Raw genomic sequence first — 22,468 nt, 5'->3', positions numbered from 1 at the left:
TACTAAATTCATTTCCATCTATAATAATGTCTTTATAATAAATGAATAATATTTTGTAATAAATTAATTTCATTATCATCTTTTTAATGATTGTAAGTGTTTCATTATTAACGGCATGAAATTTGACCAAATAGTACTACTTAAAATCATAATTCACACCCTTTAATAATTTACATAAATTATAAAATTATTTTGGCAACTACAATATTATTAATTCATTCATTTTTAAAATATTTTCAAACGTAATAAGATAATTATCTACCCGTCTATTGTATAGTACTGACCAATAGACTTCGGCGTACCCATTATAATATACCGGCATACCGTCATATGACATGTGGTTAAAAATCTTAAATTCTGGTAGAATTAGGCTAATTCTGGCCAATTTTGCTATTTTCTATACAAAATACTCGGGTATACTGTAATTCAATTATTAAATAGGCAATAGGTATATTGATTTATACCCGGGCATTTTAGTCAGTGCTAACGATATTTCAATAATTGTTTTATAAAAAATTCTTTTTAAGAAATTGTCATCGTGTTTAATATTTGTATTATCAAAATTGCAACATTGCAATTGTAATTGAAATTTAAATTTTATAATTTAAAATCCCTTTTTTTTACTAGTATATATTATAACGTCAGTATAATTAAATGTTGTTATTTGATCAAAATTTTAGTATTTTATTTAACTCATTAGTTGCATCTTTAATTCCCTTATCTAAGGCCTTATTGTACAAAATAATTGCTTCCTCAATATTTATGCTAGTTCCAATACCATAATGATAGCATTTTCCTAAATTATAATATCCTTTTGGATCTCCGTTATTTGATGCTTTTAAATACCATTCAAATGCTTTATTATAATTTTTATCTGTTCCAAATCCTTTCTCATAACAATAACCCAAAGCATTTTGACCTAAAGAACATCCATCATTAGCTGATCTGGAAAACCATTTAAATGCTTTTTCATAATTTTGAATGAATCCACAACCATAAAGATAACAACATCCTAAATTATTTTTTGCTATTGAATCACCTTTTCCAGCAGATTTTACATACCATTCAATTGCTTTTTTATAATCTTGACTTACTCCGTTACCATAATAATAACAACTTCCTAAACCGCGTTGACCAATAGCACATCCTTTTTCAGCCGATTTAGTATACCATTCAAATGCTTTTTTATAATCTTTATTAGTTCCGAATCCTTTCTCATAACAAAAGCCTAAATTATTTTGACCTTCAGCACATCCATTTTCAGCTGATTTAGAATACCATTCAAATGCTTTTTTATAATCTTTATTAGTTCCAAATCCTCTCTCATAACATAATCCTAAATTATTTTGTCCTGAACAAAATCCATTATTAGCTGATTTATAATACAATATAAATGCTTTATTATAATCCTTAGCTACTCCTTTACCATATTGATAGCAATAACCTAAATTATATTGAGCTATTGGATCACCTTTTCTAGCAAATTCCGAATATTCTAACTTACTCAAATTTATTTTATCTAAAATAATATCTTTATAATAAAACAATGATAATAAATATTTTCCAATATTAACATTAATATTTTGTAATATATTATCAAATTCTTCTTCTAACAAATGTAAGTTTATAATGATGGTTTCTTTATTATTATTATTATTATTATTATTACTAACAGCTAATAAATACAATTCTAATGCCTTATTTTTATCAATTATACAATCAATACCATATTGATAAAAAAATCCAATAATACTGGAAAACCATAATTTACTTTCTTTATGATTTTGCATTAACTCCAAAATTGTTTTGGTATCATCATTTTTATCAATCATATTATTTATCCATTTAATTAAAGTATTTTCAAATGTAATATTATAATCATCTATTTCAGTAATTTTTTGATAAAAATTTCTTAAAAATTTTTTTAAGAAATCATCATCGTCTTTGACATTTGTAATCGACATTTTTAATTTTTTGAAAGAGAATATATGAAACTTTCAAATAATTATGTATTTATATAGAAATCGAAATTGATGTTTAGGTACGTCATTTCATGTACAGTGTAGATCTTTTACAACTTTTACGACTAATATAATGATTCTGTGATGTAGCAAAATATTATTATAACATTGTAAATTAGGTTAAAATCAACTATAATTATTACTATTAAAAGTAAAATGCGTACCAAAAGCTGTTATTAATAACTTTTTATTTTAGGAATGTAAGGTGAATGAATATATATAATCATAAATCATAATCAAAATATAGTTAGAATGATAAAAAATATAAGGAATGAAAAATAATTTACCCATATCCAGTAGTTTATTATTAATATTATTTATATTTATTTTTTTTAAAAAAATATATATATATTATTAATGTTGAAGAATTATTGTAATGAACGTGGATTGCCCATTTTATCTTGGTATCTGGACTTTTCACCGAAGTCCGTTTCACCGAAGCAAATTTCGGTGAAGGGATGTTTCACCGAAGTGCCATTTCACCGAAGGGACATTTCGCCGAAGATATAAAATTTTCAATTTTCCTTTTCTTTTTATGAGACAACGGACAACCGAATTATTTATACATTACAAGTTGCATATTTTAATTACAGTAAAGGAAAATTAATTTTATTTGACAATTTCATCGTACTCAACAATTTCCAAGACATTTTTATTTTCTTTGTATTAATTAAGGAATGTCTTTCGATAAAATAAACGATTCGGGGAAAAGGATTCAGCGAAATGTCTATTCGACAAAACGCCCATTCGTCTGCGAAATGGGTTTCGGCAAAATAGACTTCGGTGAAACGTACCGTAACCTTTTATCTTTAAGTAAAACTTCCTAATACTTGTATTACTTGGTGTTTAAATAATTTTATTAACAGTTAAGAATATTAATTTGTTATATAATTATATGTAAAAATTTCTATTTCTTTTATTAAAAAATAAGAAAATTTTCAATTTAATACAGTAAATACAATTATAGTGCCTTATTTTTATCAATAATATAACCATAATGCCATATTACCATAAGTCACTTTATGATTTTGTATCAACTCTAAAATTATTTTGAATATTCTTTCTTTATCCATTCGAAGATAGTCAATAATTTTTTGATAAAATTTCTCTAAAAAATTGTTTAGGAAAACTTTAAGTTTTCAATACCATATTCACTTATTAGAGACCAGCTGCATATTGATATTAATTTATTTTACTTAACAAAATTTTATTCAACTCTTTATTTGCATTCTCAAATCCATTATCTAAAGCTTTTTTGTACCAAATAATTGCTTCTTTAACATTTATATTAGTTCCTACACCATAATGATAACATTTTCCCAATCTATATTGACTAGGATTAAATCCTTCATTAGCTGATTTAAAATACCATTCAAATGCTTTATTATAATTTACATCTGTTATAATTCCATGATAATAACAATTTCCTAAATTATATTGACCTTCAGCACACCCATCATTAGCTGATTCAGAATATAAATCAAATGCTTTATTAATATCTTTTGTTACTCCTATACCATATCTGTAACAAACACCCAAGTTATTTTTACCCAAAGCGCACCCATTATTAGCAGCTTTAAAAAACCATTCAACTGCTTTATCATAATCTTTTTTTACTCCTATACCATTTTTATAACAAAAACCTAAACTATTTTGACCTAAAGCGCATCCATTATTAGCAGATTTCAAATACAATTCAAATGCTTTATTATAATCTTTTGTTATTCCTCTTCCATAATAATAACAATTTCCTAAATTTTTTTGACCTTCAGCACATTCATAATTAGCAGATTTGGAATACCATTCAAATGCTTTATTATAATCTTTATTACAACCAAATCCTTTCTCATATAATTCTCCTAAATTATTTTGACCCAAAGCATAACCATTATTAGCTGATTTAGAATACCATAATAATGCTTTATTATAATCTTTAATAACTCCATTACCATGTTGATAACAAGAACCTAAATTATATTGAGCTATTGGATCACCTTTTCTAGCAGATTCCGAACATTCTAATTTATTCAAATTAATTTTATCTAAAATAATATCTTTATAATAAAACATTGATAATAAATATTTTCCAATATTAACATTAATATTTTGTAATATATTATCATCAAATTCGTCTTCTAATGAACATAAATTTGTAAAATTTTGATATATGATATTATTCTCTTTATTATTAATAGCTAATAAATAAAATTCTAATGCCTTATTTTTATCAATAATACAACCAATTCCATATTGATAAAAAAATCCAATAATACTAGAAAACCATAATTTACTTTCTTTATGATTTTGCATCAATTTTAAAATTAAGTTAGTATTCTTATCAATATTCTTTATCCATTCGATTAAAATATTTTCAAATGTAAAAGGATAATTATTTGTGTCAATGATTTTTTGATAAAAATCTTTTAAAAAATCTTTTAAAGAAATTATCGTCATTTTTGATATTTGTAGTTGACATTGGAAAAATAAAATATGAAATTTTGTTTCAAATATTTAACAACCGGAATATTTAATATAAAAGTATACCGTACACTTTTTCACGTGCGTATGTTGTACGGTATATTTTACTCATGTGACTTCAGCATTATTCAATTATGTCCAGCATTAAATTATGGTGTAGTTAGCCGAAAAATAATTAGCCGCAACGTGATCCGGACCCGGCTCAAGCGTAGATCGTCGTGGAATTCCAGGGGATTTTCTGTGATTAAACCGGGTCCGGATGATCGGCAATCAGAAATTCGGCTCCGTTTTTCGGCTAGCTACACCATTATCAGCATTAAGACAGTGTTAATATTCCGCAGATCTGCGATTACACAATAATAATCGTTAAGTGAAATCGACAAAATCAATATGTAATAAAAAGATAAAAATTCAAAATTGATTTTTATTTAAATAAATAATAATAAGTTGAATTATAATAATATACGAGATAAATAAAATAAAAAATAAGGTAATTTTTTCTAATTTACTATACAAATATTTTTTTTTTTTAGTTGTGACAGACAATCAAGATGCATGATAGAGGGTCACAGTCATCAATAATTTGAAATTTTTTTTTGAGTATCCTGCTCAATCTTTAATTATTTACGACCACCTCCTGGCTTGTTCGCAGTTCGACCGCCTCCACAACCTCTTCGACAACGTTTGACCAATCTTAATTATATAAAAAAAAAATTATTTTATTAGAAAACTAAAATTCAGAAATTTATTATTAATTAATTTTTAAAATGTGACTTACTTTCTGGATGAATCATTTCGTTTAATAATTTCATTATTTGAATTTAACGAATTAATTTGTGAACTATTTACCATGGAAATTAAACATAAGGATAGGAATAAAGCGATGAAAGTAAAAGTAGATAATTTCATTGTTTATTATTATGAGGATTTAATAAAATAATATTTTATTTTTTTTTCTAATCAAGAGTGAAAGGAATAGAAGGAATATTTATATCAATTGGAAAACCTGTAAAAAAATTTTTGATGATAAGGATCCATTCACATCTTTTATTTATTGTAATACACAAATTCTTTGTTTCGCTGTATTATAAATATGTCATAAAGGTTCACTACATTTTTATTTATTTAAAAAAGGTTTTAGTTCAAATCTAAGAATCATGAGTACTCTTATAAAATAAGGTTTATTCGTTTGATATGGCGAAATCAGGTCGTACCAATAGCGATTAAATAATTTAAAATAATTTATATATCAAATAATATTTCACATATTTCATACCATTGTTTATCATCAAACTCGATTATTTACGCGTTTTTTAAGTATTACCATAAACATTCTATATGACTAGACTATTTCCAAAATGGTATAGTCAAACCTATAAATAAAAAAATTATACTATTAAAAATTTCTAAACTTAGTATTGGTCGCTGTTGATCAACATTTTTCTTCCCGAGATAAATATAAAAAAAGTAAGTGTAAAAATTCTAAATCGACAAATTTGTAATTATCTTTTAAGATAGATAAAATAAACTTAGCTTTTATGCAAAAATTACGAAAATCATGTAGGAAAAAAAAAATGCCGAGCCCGTAACTTCCCGAAGTTTGTCTTTCAAAAATGTGTTTTGTAGATTTTCTATATATTTATTCTTTAATTTTTTTTTTCTTTCCTTATGTTTCAATTCAGCCTTTTACTTGTTTAAATTTGGACTCATTATGATTTATGATTTCCTTTAAAATCATTTATAAAATATTGGGAAATAATTGACGAATACAAGATAATACCCGGATGTATTCCGGGTACTTTCTGTATTTTCTGGACAACACCCGAAAAAAAAAAATTTTTTTTACGGGGCTTCATTTTCTACAAAAAAATCTCCATTAGGCGATTCATAATTACTATCATTCAACAAATGCGGGCACAGTGCAAGCAGTTGTGAAATAAGCGATATACAGTACATAATTCGGACCAACGAACATTTCTATTTATTTAAGCTTTCGGTCGGCAAAAAAATTGCTATATTAAGCAAATTATAATAAAGGTTGGTGAAATGTTGCAAATCAATGAATAATCATGTGGTTAGTTACTCAAGGTTTCAATTAAATATATTTATTATATTCAAAATTACCTCACTTGGTTGTTAGAGGTCCCTGAATTTTTGTGCGGGTGTGCTCTAATGAATTAATTTGACATCATATATCGTAATGAATGATGTCATTGATGTAACAATTTTTTTCTGTAATACTTTATCTTAATCTATAAAACGCACGCGATTGTATACAAGTCAGTTTGTCTTTCAACGTAAAAAATTCTATTAAATTGTGGATGTACCCTCCTACCTAGGAAAATTGGTTAGACAATAATTTTATATACATTTGACGCACCTCTTTACCTGGAAGAATTGGTTAGACTTATTGAAGTTATTCCAAAAATGCGCTCATGTGATTTAATGCGTTTATATGTTCACAAGGATTATTTGAGTATAATGTTATGCCATTTGGATTAATGAATGCACAAAGAACATTTCCAATAAGAAAATTTTACAATTGTGCCACATAGGTTTTTTTTTAGGAATGCTGCTTCCTTTTAGTTGACTTAAGACGAAATCGGAAGATACTGAGGTTGATATACAGTAAATAAATACTCACAAACTTGAAAACGACGAACGTAAAATTAACGAATTGTCCATGAAAAAAATTTCACTATGCAGACGTCAAACTATTAAGAAGATCCCTAGCGACATTATTAAAGACATTAAATGAATTGATTTTATTTCACAGTCAAGTTGATAACTATTATAAAAGACTTCAGCTGTATTAACATATAGAGAGTAAACGAGTGTTCATACTGAAAAAAATCCATATCTACAAGTAATAATATGGCATAGTAACAGAAACAGAAAACGTAAAGTAACTAATTAATAACGCTATCATTATTATACTCATTCATAATTTATATTATCGTTTACCCATTCAGTCTAACCAATTTTTTATTGTGATATATTAGAACCCTGATCCTCAGTTTCATCAAAGGTTTCCCTTTTTTTTGTACATGTTGTGTGTTAATAGAGTTTCAATAAATTTATTCCGAACTTGCTTCTTTGGTACTAACTGAGGGAAATCGATTCCGTTTTGAGTTAGTAATCTTTATTTCACTCAAGAATATGTATGATATATCTTGTTATTTTTTTCTTTACTAACTCACTCCTACACGTTCTTTTACCTTTGAATTCTTGTAATTCACGATCGCGCCGCACTCACAATCATTTAGGTCAATAAATATGCAATATTCTACGTCGAAAGAAAGAATTTTGATGAGAAGAAATACGAAAGAAGACACAGAGAAATTAATTTCTCAAATAAAATTAGGAGATTGATATTAATATGGACACAAAAGATTTATACTGAAGCATCTAATTATTTGATGTATGAATCATTTTTTGGATATATAAAACCTATTTTTATCTTAAAGACTGTTAATATATTCTCATTTGGTTACTTAATTATTACAAATCCTATTAAATTATTGACCTAGATTTCCTTTTTTTTTTTTAAGGAGAGAAGTGTAGAGGTTGAGTTAATATAGAAATTCAAGGAATTTAATTGTTGAAATTCTTAGTAAAAAAATGTCATGGGAATCTATGGGCGGTTTTATTTATAGAAAATACACTAACCAAATTAAGGAAACAATATTATTAATATTATTAATATACAATATAAATTAATATAAATGATATAAATGAAATATAACAACGAGTGTAGATCCTGTAATTATTTTTTTGAACTATAAGTACTCAAGTGGCTTGGAGGGGGGGAGGAGTGGGCTTTGAAACATTTTTTTTGTAAAAATGCAATATTCTCTTTCAAATTTTTTAGAAGAAAAAGTTATTCAAACGATTAATAATAATAATTCCAAAAGTAATGAAATTATCTTAAAAAATTTTTCATTAGATTTTTATCGAAAAATTCTTGACGCAACAACAAATGATCTTAATACATTTGAAAAAACTTTAATCGAATGGATAAAAAATTTTGATAATAACGAAAAGATTTTGAAATTAATGCAAAATCATAAAGAAAATGATTATTTATTTTCTAGTATTATCGGATTTTTTTATCAACATAATATAAGTTGTGATATTAATGATAAAAATAAGGCATTGGAATTATATTTATTGGCTGCTAATAATAAAGTACCTTTAAATCAAGATTTTACAAATTTATTTGAAGATAATAATGAAGATTTTAAAATATTGAAAAATATTAATTCTATTATTGGAAAATATTTATTATCATTATTTTATTATAAGGATATCATTTTATATAAAGAAAAATTAGATAAATACTTAAAATTTGCTAAAAAAGGTGATCCAATGGCTCAATATAATTTAGGTTATTGTTATCAACATGGTAGAGGAGTAATTAAAGATTATAATAAAGCATTTGAATGGTATTCAAAATCAGCAAATAATGGATATGCTTTAGGACAAAATAATTTGGGTCTCTGTTATAGAAATGGATTTGGAACTGATAAAGATTATAAAAAAGCATTTGAATGGTATACAAAATCAGCAAATAATGGATGTGCTGAAGGTCAAAATAATTTAGGTTTTTGTTATGAGAAAGGATTTGGAACTGATAAAAATTATGATAAAGCATTTGAATGGTATACAAAATCTGCTGAAAATGGGTGTGCTATTGGTCAACGTGGTTTAGGAAGTTGTTATTATTATGGTAATGGAGTAAGCCAAGATTATAAAAAAGCCATTGATTGGTATTTAAAATCTGCTGAAAAAGGTGATTCAATAGCAAAAAATAATTTAGGTTGTTGTTATCTTTTTGGTCAAGGTGTTACTCAAAGTTATAAAAAAGCATTTCAATGGTATTCCAAATCAGCTAATGATGGTTGTGCTTTGGGTCAACATGCTTTGGGTTTTTGTCATGAGAAAGGTTTTGGTGTAGATAAAGATTATAATAAAGCATTTGAGTGGTATTTAAAAGCATCAAATAGTGGAAATCCAAAAGGACATTATAATTTAGGAAAATGTTATCATTATGGTATAGGAACTAGTGTAAATAATAAAGAAGCGATCATTTGTTATAGAAAAGCATTAGATAATGGAATAGATCATGCCAGTATCGAGTTAAATAAAATTTCATCAAGCAATTATAATTAGCATATTTAGCATATTTGTGTTTGTAGTAATGTACTCAATAATTATTCATTATTATAAATTATGATTGTCAAAAATTATTATATTAATTTCTATTATTTCTTTTTCAGAGGCCAGTTTATATATTTGTCTGACGCTCCTATTAAAATTTGATTAAAGAATCGGTTAAATACTAGATATTAATAAAATTTTTTAAACACGTCAAATTTCAATGCGTATAATGCATATATATAAATAATTCCAATTAAAATATACTCTATACTATTTTTTTTTTATCTAATTTCCTTAATTAATAAAACTTTAAGATCAAATATAATTGATCCTTAATGCTGCGGCACGAGATTACGCGTCATCAAATAAGTTGTAAGGACGATCATTTTCCATACGTATATAAATGCAAAAAAAATTTTTTTTTTTTTTCATCCGTCTTCGATTTTTATTAAATAATTCAAGAAAAAAAAAGCTATTGGAGTACTATACAAAATGTATTTTATAAGGAATTAAATGGTTTTATTTGAGTATTGAAACTGTGTAATGGCGCAAAAGGTTCGATTTAATTCTTTTTTTTTTCGTTAATTACAATAACTGCTTCTATTATTCTCTTCATTGAAGCTGATTATGCAAATCAAATTTATAGGTAAATTCTTCTTGGAATTTATTATTTTATAAAATGTAAACAATATGATGTTAATTAACAAAAGATGGGAATCTCTCTGAGAAAAATTCGTCATTGAAGAAAATTTTTGTTCCTGATATGTTCAACTTCTATTTATAATCAAACAACTTCATATCAAGGAAATTCACTAAAATGCTCGTTTTTGTTTATTTTTAAATTGGTAGCGGATAATCAGCAAATGTAATGAATTATGATCGAAACGTGAGAGAGAGAAAATCGCTTCAATAATGAAAATGTGGAATATTTTAAAATCATTCATGGTAACCATTTTATTTATTCTGTTTTTGAGTAAAAGAAAAAATAATTTAATGATTAATAATTCTTGTACGTTACATTTAGGATTTTTGACGAGCAGAACCAAATAACAACATATATCGAGAAGCGATTTTTTTATGAAATTTAGCGTAGAAGATTACGTTCTTTCTTACTTGGTAAGGGACAATTATTTTTTATTAATATTCTTTCCTTCTCGATGATGAACAAAATTTTATTCAAGCTCAACAATCAGAAATTATTCATGTTGACTACTACTACTTCTTATACTTCTGATGGTTTTAACTATTTATTTAATTTATTTTATTTTTATTTATTTTTTTTTTTAATTAATTTTGTTTTTTTTTTATACATTTTATACAGTAATTTTATGATTTTGGAGGCTTTAATATGCTATTCTGCTTTAAAGTAAATTTTTTTTATAATCAGCTTTGATTATTTATTTTTTTTTTATTATTAATCTTGTATTTTAAAAAAAAATGGCATATAACATTGAAATTAATAAAAATAATTATATTTTTGAGTTTAATGATGATATTTTTTTTAATAATAACTCCAAATTTTCATTTTCATTTTCATTTTTATAAGGACGTTAGCTTTTCCTTAAAGTAATAGATGGAATAGATGGTTAGGAGATACTACTCAACGAGAGAAGTTGTTCTTGATCTCATTAAATTTCTTAATTTGTTCACACATTTTTATAGAGATAGAATAAAAATTTTAATAAATATATTTATTTATATTATTTTATTTTTTTTTTAATAATGATAATAAATAAATATTTAAAATAAATTATTTATTTTTAACTACTCTGAATACTTCAAAATCCTCCATATTGAAAGTAGTTGTATCAAGAATTCTTTTTTCATAATATGATTTATTACAAGCTCCAACAAAAAATGCTAAATCATCATTACCAAAACTAACGCCATTGTTACTTAAATCTTTAATCGCATATGATGAGTATGCTTGTTGTACTCGACTCAATATATAAGAATTTTTTTTCATATTAAGAGAGAATATAAAAGATTCTGGAGTAGCTTGCCAATGATTTAACAACCTCCATGATAATGGATTATACCCTCCAATAATTTGATCTGATCCTCTTAATTTAATTATAATCAAAGTTGGACCTTTATTACCACATAAATTACGAAACGTTTTCATATCCATTCCATCACGACTACCACAAAGTAAAAGTTGAAATTCATAAGAAACACCTAATTTACGTTCATATGCATCATCATTACGATCTATCCAATTTGCTAAGAGATCTGCTTGTTGAAATTTAATAATAATAGAATTATCCAATTTTTGACTTCTTTTTGATAACGCATCTGTTGGTAAATTACTATCTTTTACAATATGAAATTTAATAAGTTGATTAATAAGATCTTTTGAAAGAATTTTTTTTATTGGCCAAATCTTTTCATGAAAATCATTCCCAGTTATATGAAAAATTCGAATATGTGGTAATATTTCATCCAATCTATTTTTCAATTCATTTAAATCTTTACGAGTTAATTCTAATAAATTTGAATTTATTTGAGGTTCTTGTGAAATACCCCATTTAATTATATTGTTCCAAATTTCAATTTCTTCTAATTCAAGTTCATCCCTTTTAATAATTGAAATTAATGTAGATTTATCCATTGAAATAAAATCTTGAGATTCAAAAAATAATTCAGGTCTTCCACAAATTAATTCTTCACAATATTCCCTAAAAATTTTAAATCCATCATAAGTTGTCGCAGTCTTATAAACTTGTATAAGATTTTGATGAACCCAATTAAACTTATTATTAATAATGTATGATTGAACATTTTCAACTAAATCCGTGAGCGCTAATTCATCAGCTGCGATAAGTAATTCAAGAATTAATTCTTGATTATTTTCTTCTTCAATTGAATACGTTCCAGTATAAAAATATCTATATAATATATATATATATATATATATATAAAATATATTTAATAAAATTATTATACAAAATTAATATTATTGATTAAAAATTATAACTTACTTTAAAAGAATTTTAAAAACTTTTGGTTTAATATTCGGTTTATTGAAAATAATAATATTATCTTTTCTCTTAATCCAATCCTTAAATAATGCAGCACGAAAATAATTTGATCTTGCACGTAAAATAACTGAATGAGCTTTAAAAATTTCTACATCATCACCTTCACCCACGGTAATATTAACATCAAAATCATCCGAATTCTCGTAAAGTTGAGAAATATCTTTTAATAATACATTGATTAAATCACTCATCATTATTTTCCTTTTTTCTTTCAACGAAGAAAAACTTTTTAAAAGAAAAGATATTTATTTATTATTAAATGTATTTTAATAATATATGAAGTACAACGTACCTTAGAATTGAATGGAGAAACAAAGACTTCTTTGTAAGTTCATTGTATACGCCATATGACAAATTAGGTCCTGATAAATTTTTTGCGTCACAAATAGATTATCATCTTTTCTAATGAATTTAATGAGTTTATTTGATTACTAAATATGTTTCTTACTCAAAAAATCAATGATAAAAAAATCCTTGTACACAGAAAAAAATTTTTTTTTACGTTAGATAAGAATGGCAACATTTTTCCTTTTATAAATATATATAAAGAATTGCCATTTTCTTATTTGTATCACATATTATGCGGTGCGGTCACATGAAACTGATGAAAGAAATTAAAAAAAAAAGATATAAGCGTATCCATTCAATAAATAAAATGTCCTCCATATGCCGCAATGCGCCGATGCGCCATATTCTATTTGAAACATTCACTGCCTGCTTTTTCACAAGGGTTAAAAATTAAAAAGATGTATTTTTTATGTAATTTTATTTAACAAGAAATCTAATCCATCCTTATGTTTATTCTAATTGCATTTATTTATTGTGATTTAGATTATCAGATGAATGATATCAGCGGTTCTTGACGGGAAAATTTTATTGCTATTAATTTAGTATGCGTATAATTGTTTACTTTTTACAGTAAATTTATTTCCTATTATGATTGTTATTGAGAAATATAATTACTCATATGATAAAAAATATTTGTGCGAAAAAAAAATATTTCTCGTGCGAAAATAAAATTACTCATGATATATAACACAAAAGTATCCGACCACCCTAAAAAGCATGAAGCATTAAAAACTATTTAGAAGTGATTTTTTACTTTAAATAGTAATACAATTCTGTATAAACATTTAATTTAAAAAATGTGAAAATTTTTATCTTTTTAACTAGAAGTTTTACAAGTAAAATAAACCAAAATTAGATTCTTAGTTGTTGAGAAACATGCCTCTGATTAAAATTCAGTGTATAAAATTTGCGATCTCTCAACTTTTGCTGAATTTTTAACATTTATTCCGTTCTGGTTAAAAAGTCAAAATTTTTTTCATCATAAAAATTAAATATTTTTGCAGTATTTTACTATCAATTAAGTGAAAAATCACTTCTAAATAGTTTTTTACTACTCAAATTTTAGAATTGAAATTTTATCAAAACCTCCATTTTTTTAAAAGTTTTAGGGTGGTCGGATACTTTTGGCCGGGGAGTGTACATGTATATATAATACAAATACATCTCGAAAAAAAAGTCTCCATTTTGTTTGCTATTATTTTCTTTTTTTAAACCTTTTCAGGCATATTTACTTTGCTTTTCCTAAATATATTGCCCACAGAAAATATATTACCCATATATTATTACCCACAGAAAAATCATATTATAGAAAAATATGAGCAAGAAAATTTCTTTCTCTCTCCTTTGGAACCAGTACTTTTTTCTATCACCAGTGATCCTTGAATGTGTATCATTGAATACATTAAAGCTGGGAAAGAAAGGTGAACCTCTGTGGCTTTGACAATGACTATCTTTTTGTCATGACTTAGTCAGTTATCCGATAAGGAAACCAAATGATGTGAATCATATGTAAATATCAGGAAAATATTTCCTGAAAAATTTTTTTCATGAAATTTTCCGCAGTAAAATTTTCTTTATTGAAATAAATTTTTAAGATACAAACTTCATATAAATAAAGCTAATACATCTTCAAAGAAATGAAAGTTCATGCTTTTTTAGAGAGTTTTCATAATATTCTACCTGAAACCATACAACCAACATACTAAAGTAGTTAATGATGGCACAAGTAAATTGGAGGATAATACTCACGCTCGTTCAAATTCTAATGCCCAAGAACGGTCCATGAGCTCAGCACGTCGATGATCCAAATACATTATTAATACGAAAAAAGAATACGATTATTCTTTTACGTAATCGTATGATTCCCAAATACAGTAATTTCTGATATTCCATAAATCAAGAGAACCAATTATTTACAAATATCCCAGAAAAAATACACTTAATAATCAAATGAGATCCCCTGCAGCAAAAAGATCCAAAAAGAAAAAATTGAATACAGGTCTTGCTTGTGTTGGAAAAATCTTGTTGTATGATGTACATGCCTCATGGAAGCTAAAGAAAATTTTCAATTAATGAATGTTAAGATACAGATGAAATATTACGTTATGCATATCAAAATTGAATTATCTCTTTTTGTCTGATTCAATTCCAAGGAATGATTGGACGGATAATAGTATCCCTACACAATGGTTCCTGCAAGTTGGACGATACGAGGAAAAAAAAAAGATCATTTATAAACAGATATTAATATGTTTCCCCTAACCATGCAAAGATTCATCAGAGTCTTCTTTAAGAAAGAGGATATGTAAGGAATCTGCATGATCAGAGTAGGTATCAAGGAATTACCAATAATTACTAGAAGAGTGGAGACTCCTCAAATAGCGGAAAATTGGTCAAGAGTAGAAACAAAAAAGATCATGTTACTTTGTAATTAGTTGTTAGGCCGTCCTTTCCCTTTTTTCATATTTATTCAGTATATTTAATTTCATTTTCTCTTTTCTTTTTCAAAAGGATTTGTATTTTTGCTAATTCTATTTTGTGTAGATGTTTTACAGGTTTAGTTGGTAGAATTTGTGTTTACCAACTTGGTTTAGATTTTTCTCCGTTTGATTCTTTGACAAGAGGGTGAGCCTATAGCTTAATGCTAAAAACAGCAGAGCAATTTTTCTGTTGGTTTTGAACTATGGTGGGATCTCAAATGTATTTTAGGTTAGATACTAAATTTCTTATGTGGTTATATAAAGCTTTGACATCATCTTAAAAATATAAATAAAAAAATAAAATATGAAATCAATATTAGTACAAAAGGTAGTATTCCTTTTGAAATGACTGATTTATTTAATTAACAAATGCGTAAAATTTTCATTAAACAATATTTGGAATAGTTTAATTTTTTGTATCTGTACCGACTATACCTCATCATGGCGGATTTATGAAATACTCAAAATTTGTCCGTCATGTCAAATTAAATAAATATTTGGCAGTATTTATTTAGTCCCAAATTTATTAGTGAACAGTCAAAAATGGGCTCTAAAAAATTTTTTTGTACCCCAAATCTTGCGTTAAACCAATTAATAATATCTTATCTGTTATAGTATTGTTTGTTTAAAAATTTTTACCTAATTAGCCAAGAAAACTCTTTCTAGCTTAAAAGAAGGTGAATTGACGAAAAACCCAAAAGAAATCGTCGGCAAAGTATGTTAGATGAAGTATTGTAATTTCAGTTCAAGTATCACTACATTTGGGTAAAGAATATCTACAGATTATTATACGGAGATACGGCTCACAAAGGGAAAAACACTTCTGTGATAAATGCACACAAACATTTCCTTGCAAGGAAAGACTTGAAACCCATCGGAGTTGGTGTTACAGGATGGACAATACACCGCAAAAAGTTACACTTCCAAAGACTAAAGGCTAATGGAGTACGCCCCTTGTGTAATTAAAGTAGATTTTGAGTCCAAACATAAAAAAACTGATGAGAAGTATGGAGGGTCTATGTGAAAAATTTCAGAACAAAAAGCAATGAGTTATACAATTCATTGGATGGATACGGGAAAAATCTGGGGCCATGGACCTAATGCTACAGAGGAATTCGTAAAAAGAATGGATATAGAAGTAAACGAATTAACAAAATATTTGCAAATTCTGTTATGGCAAATAAAACTAGAAATGATGATCTCAACAAATTCAATAATGCAAAGGATATAAAAGACCGACAAATAAAACCATGGAGAACACCTATACAGTAGTTATACATAATTTCCGAGGCTATGATTCGTACTCAGTCAATCAGCCTTCGCACAGTCATTGCAGAAACTTTTGAACGATACAAGTCAATGAGAGTTGGCCAGTTAAAATACATTGACTCATTTCAGTTTATGAATCATGGCTTAGCCACTTTAGGAGAGAATATAGGTGCATGCAGTAAAAAATTAACGGCAATCACTATTTTTGAATAGATAAAAATCGGTGTATGGGCTATCTAGAAAAATATAAAATAACAATGAAGCACTACATGGATAAAGGAATTCCGATAGAAATGATTGTTTTACTTCTCAGAAAAGGTATTTCCCATATGAGTATATCGATTCACACGAAAAATTCAAAGAAACGTCAATACCACCAATCGAAAAATTTCTTGGAGTTCTTAAAAGAAAGATAACACAGAAAGACTATAAACATGCAGAAAAAGTATTGAATGAATTCAAATGCAAAAATCTGGAGGAGTACCATGATTTGTATTTAAAACCGATGTGCTCTTGCTTGGAATTAGATCCAAGCCATTACGTATCTGCAGCATCCCTAAACTGGGATGCGATGTTAAAATACACAGAAGTGAAAATCGAACTTTTACAGATATGGAGATGCATGACTTTGCAGAAAAAGCGAGACGTGGTGGAATTACAATGGCATGTAGGCGTTACTTTAGGGCCAATAACCCAAAATGCAAAAACTTTTACATGCGCAGTCCAAAAACATGGCTGTCATACGTTGATGCAAATAATCTTTATGGATGGGCAATGAGTCAATATCTGCCAATCGGAGGTAATATAGTAATGAGTTTCTTAAAGATCCAGGGAATAACAAAAAAGTGCTCGATACTATCCTAAAGAAACGGAATGATGCATCACGAGGTTATTATGTGCAACTTGAATGCCATTTCCCCTCACAAACGCATAACTATTTGCAGGATCTACCTCCAACGGTTGAAAATATTAAGGTAAAACGTGAACAATTTAGTCCGAAGCAGGAGATATACTTAGAAAGGATGGGGAAAAAAATTATGTATCTGTAGAAAAGTTAATAACGCATCTTGGACCTAGAGATGAATATGTCCTCCATTATAGCGAACTATAATATTATGTAAAACTTGGAATGGTAGGTAGTAGACGAAGTACGGAAAGTCCTCTCATTCGATTCCCTGGTTAGAACCAGCCGTATCATTCATGGATTATTTATATAGGCAATAAGGTGTATTTATTTTTATTACAAAAAATTTAAATGATAAGTATACAATGCAGGTATTGTATAACGTGATTGAGATAGAAAATAACAGTTTAATTTCAAAAGGTATTATTATATGGAAAGATATTGAGAAAGCGCAAATAAAAATAATAGACAGTGCACTCCGTGCTCGTTAAAAGAATATGTTGGCTATGTGAAGAAATTGCGAAAAGAAACGAATACATAAGAACTATCGCCATAATGTTATTTCCGAATGAGGACTCATACAGAAAACGAATAATCAGATACAGAGAATGGTATGTGAATAAAATAGAACTTCTTGAAAACGTTGAAAACTTATACAATCTCTACTATGAATTGTCTAAAGAAGAGCAGATTACTGAAGAAGATATTGGCAATATTAGAGTATTAGAGATAATCTTCTTAGTGACATGTTGACTGAGATAAAATTTCATATCAAGGTGAAATAAATGTTCCGTCCAATTTACAGTAAAACATTATTTTTTATTCATTTTATCTATAGACCGGTTCGAAAGATTTATACAATGGTATTTGTAAAAACACTAGTAGAGGGGAAATATGTAGTCGCTGCACTTGTTGATACAGCTTCCCACTTTATATTATAAACAAGGAATTGTTTGACAAACTGAAAACAAATCACGGGAGAAGACGTGTATCTATGCTTATTAAAAGATATAACAAAGACGCAATCGGAGAAGAAAAATATTGTAGATTATTATCGTTAAATCATAAATCATCCAAATACCCATTAGTTTTAGGTCAATCGTGGTTGACAGTCCACGAAGCAATCATTAATCTATGTCGTAGCGAAATTTCATTGTATGGAATGAGCATTCCGTTTATAGATGAGGAAGAACTTTATTCTGATAAGGATCTTTATTATGAATTTCGGGAGTTGCTTACTAAAAAGTATTTCAGAGGAGGAAATGATCATAAGCTGCACGATAGTTTATCCGAATCTTCCGAATCTTCTGTTTCTTCCGTTTCTTCTGTTATTTGTGATATTCCAAGAAAAAACAAGTGAATAACGCAAAGAATAAACGGAGAATAAAGAATAAATCTTGAAGGGCACATGACACTCTTAACAATTGTTTGTAGTGTCATACTTGAAGAGTAGCCAATGGCTATGATTTCCGGGGACCGCACGGTCTCGGAAATTTCGATGTTAGTAAATAAATGATCACACGGCAGGGTCTGTGCAACAGCTGAATTTTTCACATATACCCTCACTTGGTATTTTTTATTCTTGTCCTCATGTACGTCAGTTTGCACCAATAAAATTTCACAAAAAATAGTATAAAACTCGAAAATGGCTACGTTTCCCGTCACGACGTCACGTTACTCTGTCTCGTCAAAGGAAATACACTCGTAAACGCTTTCCCTGTTCATATAGATAAAAATAGTCTATTGGTGACCTCAAGGAAGCTGCTATGAAGGCAAAAAAGGCACCAGAGTTCGACAATTTTCCTGCAGACAGTCTCAAGCTATGGAAGGTGGCGATCACGTCGATCCCTTGAGTAATATCTCACTCGAGGAGAATGAAGAGCTGTCGGCAATAAATGATATTTGAGACTACTTGTCTGAGAAACCGCCTAAGAAGAATATTCATGTCATAGTCCATCCTTGTCGACTGCTGCTTCGAGCCGTGAACAGGAATTGCTTGACCAACTCGCTTCGTTGCAGGCATTGCTTAACAAGTCTGTCCATGGTACGTATTTTTTCCTTGCCTGAGGTAAACGAAATTCAGGTTATGGTTTTTCACTGACCCGGTTGTTGCTTTACAGCATTCGACGTTGTCGTTAGCCCGAAACGAACGAGGAGCTTCAAGTGGAGTGGACAGTGAATATCGAACACGCGACCCTCGATGGCCTCAAAAGAACACATACGTGGAGTGCACAAGACACCAGCACTTGAAAACGATGGACCGAAACTTGTCATGTTAAATGACAGTGGAAAATTCTCTCCTCGAAACGATCAGGGCCTTCGTGAGATGCTTCACATATTTGTATCAAAGAACAATCTCAAGTTTACCATGTTATTGAACGCCCTCAAAACCATTTTCAGACTGGTCGTTCCGAAGGTGTGTCAGCTTTATGATCTTGGCGAATCAGACGATCCCTCATTATCAGTGTTCCCGCCTTTCGCTTGCTAGTATAAAGAACTGAAAGAGGATTCTTCCAAGGTAATACTTAACAATCTTTGTAACTGAACTGAAGGCCCGTCTTAAGTCCATTCCAATTAGCGGGAACGAAGCATCGAAATCACAATATGTCTGCTCCTATCGATTTCGCAATAGACTTACTCCAAACCGCAAAAACTGTCGGTGTGACAGAGGTAAAGGACGAAGATCTTTTTAAGGGTATTGCTCAGAATGCCGTTCAACTCGAATCCGCTTTATCAAACCGTAAAAGGTACTTTATGGAATGCTCGCTTGACGACCAAGATAGACTAAAATTCAAACTATCCGAACCGGGGGTCGTTGTATACAAAGACGAGAGTATGGTAAATATGGTTAAGTTCTCGGTCATATTGCATGGTTATTAGAGGAGGTACAAAAACCGGACTCAGATTCTCGAAGTGGAGAGTAATAAAAAAGCATAGGAGTTGTGGCTACAAGCTATGTGAAGATGTATTTTCTGGTACAACAAAACTATGCCAGACTGCTAGGACACGAGGAATTCTCTGGCCAATAAGATAACACATCCCGAGATGCAGTAAGTCCCATGGTACTGTCGTCCACGTGAGTTTAATAGATTTTAAATATGTTTAAGCGCCTCTCACTAAGGTCATCGAGCAGTCTTGCGGAAAAATCAGATACTATAGATAAGTCTTAGCATAGAAATTTCAGCGGGGCGCTCGTTAAAATCATGTATTACGGGCAAAGTCCTGATCCTGTATTTTATTTTTCGCATTTATTACGGTCAGCGTCCGATATGTATTTATTTTTTTATCTCTGTATTAATAAAGCAAGTCTTTACATTCACAATATAATATTAGTAAATAATTCCATCGTGGAAAAAGTATTACTGATTATGTCATCAGAGCTCGAATTATTGAGATAGCGTATCACTGAGCTTGAGGCAGAATGCTCAGAATTTGGAAGAATCATCTAAGAAAAATCGTAAATTCCAGATCTGATGCATCCAGATAGCTGAGAAAATTCTTAATGAGGAATCTATGATCGAATATCGCGCTCTTTTTTTGAATGGATTAGAACTTGATGCCTTCTTCCAAAGATACCGAATTGCATTTGAGGATTCATAGCACTAGCTGGTATAAAGATGTCTAAAAACTCATTAATCGTGATCGGCAAAAAAGGTAAAAAAAAGTTGCATTTGTGGAATTTTCTTATTGAGGTATGGTATGACGAAAAACCGGAAATCGTTGTTCCTAATAGGATACAAAAAATTAAGGAGTTTGTTTGTCTAGCATCCAAAAGTTTCGATCTCCTATAATCAATGATCTTATAATATGTAATTCATATATTTAATTTTTTCGCATATTCTACGTTCAAAATAACGGCCACTATCCTAACGAACCCAGAACAAAATATTTATGTGAAAAACACGAAATCTTACTCAATATACGGGTGGGCATAGTCCGTAGCCAATAATCATGTATATTAGTTCGTTATGTATCACGATCATCAAGGCGAGTCATGTGCATCAATAAAGAATTCGGCCGAAAAGAGTATCGAGAATATCGAGAATATTTTTCGAGGTGTAACTTGATAAATAAATGCGCATTAATGTTAAATATCATGTAGTTCACTTGTGGGGAATATTATTTACATAATCTGTGTAGAAGAGATATAGATAGAAGAAAATTTTGTAGAGAAACAAGTTGGTTGTAAAAATTTATAAGAAACCTGAGAAGGCAAAGAAATAACTTGATGCTGGGAGAATGACAGCATCACATGTTTCGTTTACTCTCTTATTGTATTTATTAATAAAGTTTACCAAAGTTTGCGGTGAGTGAATTATTTTACAAACTGCATTATATGTTTTTTTATTGTAATAATAAAGTTAGCATCATGCTGATCAAAATACACAAAGAAATTTCTCACTTTTTATTTACAGTTTTACAACCAACCCAAATATTACTAAAAACTAATAAGCATTAAAAATTAGATTTTTAGAACTTTTATATGGTATATAAAAAGTTAACTAAGATCGTAATAGTACAGCCTGATCTACAATATACTCAATGGTACCAGCGCTATGCTACCTGTATATCGGGCATTCATTATTACATTAATCATCCACTGAAGTTTATTTCATAATCATCTTCACACATAAAATGAACTATCCAAATATGTTTGCAGATAATTGTTCAGCATACCTAAGAACCCTTTCAAAGTGTTCACTGAGGCCCTCTTTCGTTGCAGTGGCAAGAAGCTCGAGAACAATTTTTTGACGAACCGTTGTAATT

General features: G+C 28.4%; 8 protein-coding genes across 8 annotated transcripts; 4 read left to right on the top strand and 4 right to left on the bottom strand.

Moving 5' to 3' along the window:
* Positions 1–668: 668 nt before the first annotated feature.
* Positions 669–1,983, bottom strand: OCT59_003228 (uncharacterized protein; the record flags this gene model as incomplete). The annotated part of the gene is made up of 1 exon (XM_066145476.1): positions 669–1,983. The coding sequence occupies exon 1, from the start codon at positions 1,962–1,964 to the stop codon at positions 669–671; it is 1,296 nt and encodes a 431-aa protein (XP_065996199.1). The 5' UTR covers positions 1,965–1,983.
* A 1,220-nt stretch (positions 1,984–3,203) lies between these two features.
* Positions 3,204–4,475, bottom strand: OCT59_003227 (uncharacterized protein; the record flags this gene model as incomplete). The annotated part of the gene is made up of 1 exon (XM_025323561.2): positions 3,204–4,475. The coding sequence occupies one exon, from the start codon at positions 4,473–4,475 to the stop codon at positions 3,204–3,206; it is 1,272 nt and encodes a 423-aa protein (XP_025174484.2).
* Positions 4,476–5,119: 644 nt separating this feature from the next.
* OCT59_003226 (uncharacterized protein) lies at positions 5,120–5,408 on the bottom strand (the record flags this gene model as incomplete). The annotated part of the gene is made up of 2 exons (XM_066145475.1): positions 5,120–5,192; positions 5,278–5,408. The coding sequence occupies 2 exons, from the start codon at positions 5,406–5,408 to the stop codon at positions 5,120–5,122; spliced, it is 204 nt and encodes a 67-aa protein (XP_065996198.1).
* Positions 5,409–8,313: 2,905 nt separating this feature from the next.
* Positions 8,314–9,878, top strand: OCT59_003225 (uncharacterized protein). Its single transcript, XM_066145474.1, has one exon. The coding sequence runs from the start codon at positions 8,343–8,345 to the stop codon at positions 9,669–9,671; it is 1,329 nt and encodes a 442-aa protein (XP_065996197.1). The 5' UTR covers positions 8,314–8,342; the 3' UTR covers positions 9,672–9,878.
* Positions 9,879–11,038: 1,160 nt separating this feature from the next.
* OCT59_003224 (uncharacterized protein) lies at positions 11,039–12,916 on the bottom strand. Its single transcript, XM_025333205.2, has 2 exons — positions 12,641–12,916; positions 11,039–12,547 (listed from the first exon to the last, which is right to left on the bottom strand). The coding sequence occupies exons 1-2, from the start codon at positions 12,892–12,894 to the stop codon at positions 11,410–11,412; spliced, it is 1,392 nt and encodes a 463-aa protein (XP_025174482.2). The 5' UTR covers positions 12,895–12,916; the 3' UTR covers positions 11,039–11,409.
* A 4,493-nt stretch (positions 12,917–17,409) lies between these two features.
* OCT59_003223 (uncharacterized protein) lies at positions 17,410–17,908 on the top strand (the record flags this gene model as incomplete). Its single annotated transcript, XM_066145473.1, has 2 exons — positions 17,410–17,604; positions 17,792–17,908. The coding sequence occupies 2 exons, from the start codon at positions 17,410–17,412 to the stop codon at positions 17,906–17,908; spliced, it is 312 nt and encodes a 103-aa protein (XP_065996196.1).
* Positions 17,909–18,256: 348 nt separating this feature from the next.
* Positions 18,257–19,061, top strand: OCT59_003222 (uncharacterized protein; the record flags this gene model as incomplete). The annotated part of the gene is made up of 2 exons (XM_025326774.2): positions 18,257–18,421; positions 18,648–19,061. 2 exons carry the CDS (start codon positions 18,257–18,259, stop codon positions 19,059–19,061), a joined length of 579 nt encoding a protein of 192 aa, XP_025174481.2.
* Positions 19,062–19,742: 681 nt separating this feature from the next.
* OCT59_003221 (uncharacterized protein) lies at positions 19,743–20,581 on the top strand (the record flags this gene model as incomplete). The annotated part of the gene is made up of 5 exons (XM_066145472.1): positions 19,743–19,745; positions 19,822–19,876; positions 20,016–20,022; positions 20,102–20,167; positions 20,254–20,581. 5 exons carry the CDS (start codon positions 19,743–19,745, stop codon positions 20,579–20,581), a joined length of 459 nt encoding a protein of 152 aa, XP_065996195.1.
* Positions 20,582–22,468: the final 1,887 nt, after the last annotated feature.

Source organism: Rhizophagus irregularis, chromosome 11, assembly GCF_026210795.1.
Source record: "Rhizophagus irregularis chromosome 11, complete sequence".
In the NCBI taxonomy this organism is placed as follows: domain Eukaryota; kingdom Fungi; phylum Glomeromycota; class Glomeromycetes; order Glomerales; family Glomeraceae; genus Rhizophagus; species Rhizophagus irregularis.
This window is presented reverse-complemented; position numbering and strand designations above follow the sequence as displayed.